A 5,513-nucleotide genomic window follows, 5' to 3' on the forward strand; every position below is an offset into this window, starting at 1 on the left:
TTTACCTCGATTTTTGAGTTTTCTGTGTGTACGTGCATCTCTGTGTGTGTATATTTGTGTGTTTCTGTGTGTGTTTCTGTGTGTGTTTCTGTGTGTGTATATTTGTGTGTTTCTGTGTGCATCTCTGTGTGTGTATCTGTGTGTGTTTCTGTGTGTATTTCTGTGTGTGTATCTGTGTGTATTTCTGTGTGTGTATCTGTGTGTATTTCTGTGTGTGTTTCTGTGTGCATCTCTGTGTGTGTATCTGTGTGTGTTTCTGTGTGTGTATATTTGTGTGTATCTGTGTGTGTATCTGTGTGTGTTTCTGTGTGTATTTATGTGTGTGTATCTGTGTGTATTTCTGTGTGCATCTCTGTGTGTGTTTCTGTTTTTGGAACATGTTCTCATATGGATTTAATTTATTTACTGTCTGAGTGGGGATACACACACACACGCACACACACGCACACACACAGATTTTAAAGAAGTATATTTTCCAGCACTCAGTGACGTCACGTGTGTGTTTCTGGCTGGTGACGTCAGCAGCGCTGTTGCAGAGTCACTGTTGTAAACAAGAGGCCGCGAGCACTGCGCGTCCCCGCGGACGTTGACGGCTCATATCAGTTTTTAATAAATCCGCGACACGGGTCCTGACGGTCACGCGCACTGTTTTCCTCAGAACAGGGTTTTCCTCCTGGTTGTTTTTTTAAAAGACGTTGTTAGCATCTGCAGCTAGCATCTCGCTCCCGTTAGCATTAGCCGTTAGCCTCCCTGGCTACCAGACCTCCGCGGGCCTGTAGCGGGGGACACGCTCTTTATGCCCAGGGAACATCTTTCTCTCCAGCGACCAGGAGACCCTGAACCGTGAGTATCTGCTCCCGGGGTCCGGGGGTTCACAGACGGCTTTATTCACCACGTCCTGCCGAGAGCTAGCCTGCTAGCTTAGCTCCGCAGCCCCACTAGCCTGCTAGCATTAGCATGGAGGAGGGAGTTATGAAATCTGCTGTTTACAAGCAGAGGTTGTGTTGTGGGATTAATATATTTAAACAGTTTCTGTTGTCGACCGACACTAATGGTTATCTTCATCACCGAGCAGAGCTCCGATTGATTCATCGATTAATCGATAGGTCTGTACACTGACAGTAAATAGACTCGTTTAAATAACAGCTTGAACCGCACAGATTCAAGTATCATGAATAAATCATATTGATGATCAGTTATCAGAAGAGTTCGATGATCAATTCTCTGTTTAACTGATTATTGCAGCTTCGCTTGTTTAGTTCAGTTTCACAACAGAATGTAGAGCAGTGACATCAGCAGATATCAGAGTGTGTGTATAATGTATAATGTATAATATATAGGTATTTACACTCGCATCATTATATGATGTGAATAAAACACTTAGACTTTTGATGGGACTTTGAAGGCGTCACCATGGAAACGGACACACATCAAAGGATCAATGAGGAAAAAGTCAACAGATTTTTTTAACTGATAATAAATAATGATCATTAGTCACAGACAGTCCAGAATAATTCGAACAGTTGATAGAGACGTGTTTGATATGATCAGTTAATCAGCTGTGGTAAATCTTTAAGAAGTAAAGTCGGCCTCTCAGATGTGATGCTAGTTTCAGTATCGACTTTGATGGTGAACGGAAAATCTTTAGTATTTTCATTATTGATCGGACAATGAAGATTTCATCTTGGAAACTTTGACTCAAAACAACTGATCAACTAATCGAGAAAATACAGATCAAAGGATGAAGAAAAACAATCACTAGCCGCTGTCCTGAATGATTTTAACATTTTAAACATACATCCTTATTATCATTAAATCCTCATCATTACAGTTTATGGGCAAAATAAGACATTAGAAAAATGGATGAACATCTTCAGCATTTTCTCACGTCTTTTAAACCAAATTGATAATCGATTCATCAACGAGTTAGTTGTACTTCTTGTGTCTGTTTGAATGAACTTGTGAAGTTCTCTTCTCAGGGACGAGGGTTGTAATGTCAGTACCTGCTGCCTCGGTACTTTAACCGTGGAACCTGAGGTCCACTCCACATCGACCTGTCATGTAAGAGCTGTTGTCTTGTTTCAGCTGGGTGGCTGGTCAGAGCAGCCTCCTCCCACCATGGAGGCAGGAGGGAAGGACTGTGAGGAGGAAACTCTGCAGACAGCGTTTAAGAAGCTCAGGGTCGATGCCGAGAGGTAAATCACTGCAGCTTTCACCATTGTTTTCTGCTGCCATGGTAGTTGTGACATATTAGATTGTTGGTATTGCTCACTGTACACACTGCTTAGTGGCTTCATCAGAGTTTTAAAGGTCATGAAAACCTGATCAAGTCAAGGAATTTGACAGTTGGTATTTCCGGGCCTGTAAAAGTTTTGGAAAATGATTTAATCACATGATGTTTAAGCAGAGGAATTATCATTTAGATATAATTACAGTTAAACATGTTTGTTCCTGGTGTGATGTCTGAGTTTCAGGCTTCACAGGGACAAGAGAGGTTGCTCTTCTCTCATCTGGGACATAAACTGAAACCTTTTAGATCTGAACCGTTGGTCAAACCCAACCAGAACTGTTTGCATTGTTTGTCATTGCTTTTTGTGCTTGTGTTAATATTCACGTTTCAGACTCGGGTTTCAAACCCTCTCTCTTCCTTTCAGCGTGCCCGGAGCTGTGAGTGTTTCCGAGGCGCTGGTTCCCAGAGCGACACCGCGACCTTGTCTCGACACCAGCGGAGCAAAGCCCAAGCTCAGCTGCCCCAAGGACAACTGGCACGGGTGGGTGGAGCAGACGTGTCGTCATGTTAACAGACATCGCATTTTCAGTCTCTGAAGAAAAAGAAGCGTTTAAAAAGTTCGACAGTGAAGTTAACACTTAGATATGACAACATATAAACTTAAAGTAATGATATCAATCCTAGTATTTATCTCTCTCAGTTTAAGGAACATTTAGATTAACACGATCACGTCATTAAGAAATCAAACTCAGTCAGGCTTGTAACACCGGCTCTGTTTCATTCAGCACGACCAAAACCGAGTTCTGTAGCTTTTGGTGGAAATGTGGGAACAGCTGATGTTAATGTTGAATGAAGACAATTCACATCCGAAATAACAGGTTTAACATCCAGCTGTGTGTCCGCACCAGATGTTGGCTGTGATGCAGTCTTTGTTGTTTTTGCTCCTCATCATCTTCTCTCGCTCCTCTTCTTTGTCCCCCCTCAGCTGTATGAGGAAAACTTCCAGAGGAGCATCCAGAACCCAGCGGCGCCGGAGGTCCAAGTCCCCCATCCTCCACCCCCCGAAGTTCAGCTACTGCAGCACGGCCACGGCCTCTGCACTGTCGACCTCTAGTGGCTGCCTGAAGCACCAGCGCCTGGCTGTGCCCGAGCCCGTGGAGCTTCGTCCTGCGGTCGACGGCAGATCCGCCTCCTCCACAGCTCTCCCCGCCCAGAAAGAGCTCTTGTCTCCAGGCTCACCCGGCCACATCTCTCCCCTGGTTTTTGGATCTTGCGCTGGTTATGAGTCACGTGTTGGAGCTGTGGTTTCCTCGCCATCTTTACAGGAGATCCCCAGCATCATCAATACAGTTGTAGAGCAGGAGGGGGGAAACTGTGGAGATGTCCAGTCGAGCGAGGAGGAGAAAAGTGCCTGTGACGGAGCGGCGTCTGGAGCAGGAGCATCTCTGAGATCCGGACCCACTGAGGCCGCTGACTTCCGAGCCTTATCGGAGCTCCCCTGCTCTGCAGACGGCGCCCACGTGCCCTGCTCCTGCGCCCAGAAGAAAAGCTCAGATTCACAAGAGGAGAGCGGCCAGGGCGCTGAAAACCAGTGCCGATGCCAGTCGCATCATCAGGGCCTGCACGGCGTGGAGGTGTATTCCTTCACCGGGCTCCGCAATGTCATCTCGGAGTGTGAGCGGAGCCTGCCGAGCCACGGCGACGCCCCCAGAACTGTCAGCACCAACAGTAACGCAGCCGCAGCGTCGTCGTCAGGCTCCTCCCCCCGCTCATGTTCGGAGCAGGCGCGCGGTTACGTCGATGACATCACAATAGATGATCTTTCTGGCTACATGGAGTATTATCTTTACATCCCCAAGAAGATGTCACACATGGCGGAGATGATGTACACTTAGAGGAGTCACGAAATATTATTATATCAAATGAGGATTAAAAGAGTTAAGAGGATTTTCTTTGTTTGTCAGAAGAATGTCGCTGCAGGAGAAAGGTTCACTCGTTATTTTATTTCTGTTTCTCTGTTGTGCTACATTGATTAATTACTTTCTGTTCTTTTTTTAATTTAATTCTTAGTTAACATATGAAGTTGCCAAAGCTTTTGGTGCGGGCTCGTACGGAAGGAGAGAACAGTAGAAATTGACAAACTTGTGACGACGAGTGTGATGATGTTTGTGGTGTTGTGACCTCCAGAGTCACGTGTCTGGATTTCATTTCCTTCAATAAAGACGCAAAATGTTTTTGTTGGAAAAACCTGTCGTCGTCTCTTCAGTCGAATGAAGCTGTGACTGTTTCCTGTTTTACACAGAAGTGACAAACGTAAGAACAAATGAAATAAAATAGATATTACCCCAACTGGTGGGAACTCACAAACCCTTGAGTGAATTCAGCTGAAATCCAGAAAACATCAAGGTGTTCATCATCATCTTGTTCTTTCAGGGACTTTTCTTTCTGTTTCAGTCGTTCTGAGGAAACTTGAAGACGTTGACGCAGAAACACAATCGTCAAACTTCCTTTGATATTTGCAGCCAGCAGCCACATCAAAGATCAGTGTGAACAGTCACTTTGACAGAGAAATGCTCAGAATGAAATGAAACCAACAGCAGCTGTTCTAACCAACACGAGTCTGATACTGGGTCTCAGTCGTGTTCCATCGTGAGTCACAGTCAGGCTGTTCACATCCGAGCATCAGCGCAAAGACCTGAGATTCAGAATTTACTTTCATATTAAAATACATTTGATAAAAAAGTTTTATTCTGAAGGGCTGGAGCTAAGTGAGAAATAAGACTCGTTCATCAGGTGACTGATCACATGTCTGCTCAGAGAAGGAGCAGCCAATCAGAGACCCTCGTTCTGCCTCAGTATACACGATCTCAAAGATTCAAGATGATGTCACAGGTAAAAACACGTAGAAAACGTTTCCTGGGAAACTGTAAGTAAGTTAATTACATATAATATGTAGTAATAGAATAAAATCTGAATTTACTAAATTAAATATACTAAATAAACTATGACAAAGACATGAGAACAAATAAATGATATTATATTGAAAGGGACATTATTCTGAAAGAACATGTACAATTATACTTTTTTAAAGTTCCTCCTATTTGAAATCTTCAGGGCTGGAACAAAAATCTAATATAGTTAGAATATAGAGATCTATAAATAAATATATGTACTGTATATATAAAGACAATATGTCTGAAAAGTAAATTCTATTTTTTGGACAAGTACCGAGAGAAGTGATGAGTTTGAGTAGGTTTTAGGTTTTAGGTTTTTTATTCGATCC

At 43.6% G+C, this 5,513-nt stretch overlaps 1 protein-coding gene across 1 annotated transcript; it reads left to right on the forward strand.

Moving 5' to 3' along the window:
- The first annotated feature begins 513 nt into the window (after positions 1–513).
- oser1 (oxidative stress responsive serine-rich 1) lies at positions 514–4,477 on the forward strand. Its single transcript, XM_035151093.1, has 4 exons — positions 514–843; positions 2,086–2,195; positions 2,655–2,771; positions 3,216–4,477. The coding sequence occupies exons 2-4, from the start codon at positions 2,119–2,121 to the stop codon at positions 4,123–4,125; spliced, it is 1,104 nt and encodes a 367-aa protein (XP_035006984.1). The 5' UTR covers positions 514–843; positions 2,086–2,118; the 3' UTR covers positions 4,126–4,477.
- Positions 4,478–5,513: the final 1,036 nt, after the last annotated feature.

Source organism: Hippoglossus stenolepis, chromosome 3 (genome assembly GCF_022539355.2).
Source record: "Hippoglossus stenolepis isolate QCI-W04-F060 chromosome 3, HSTE1.2, whole genome shotgun sequence".
NCBI classification, from domain to species: Eukaryota; Metazoa; Chordata; class Actinopteri; order Pleuronectiformes; family Pleuronectidae; genus Hippoglossus; species Hippoglossus stenolepis.

Excerpts from the sequence above, each read along its gene's own strand:
- oser1 (XM_035151093.1), top strand. The coding sequence starts at position 2,119 with ATGGAGGCAGGAGGGAAGGACTGTGAGGAGGAAACTCTGCAGACAGCG. Across the intron at positions 2,196-2,654 it reads CTCAGGGTCGATGCCGAGAG|CGTGCCCGGAGCTGTGAGTG; the intron begins GTAAATCACTGC and ends TCTTCCTTTCAG. Across the intron at positions 2,772-3,215 it reads CCCAAGGACAACTGGCACGG|CTGTATGAGGAAAACTTCCA; the intron begins GTGGGTGGAGCA and ends GTCCCCCCTCAG.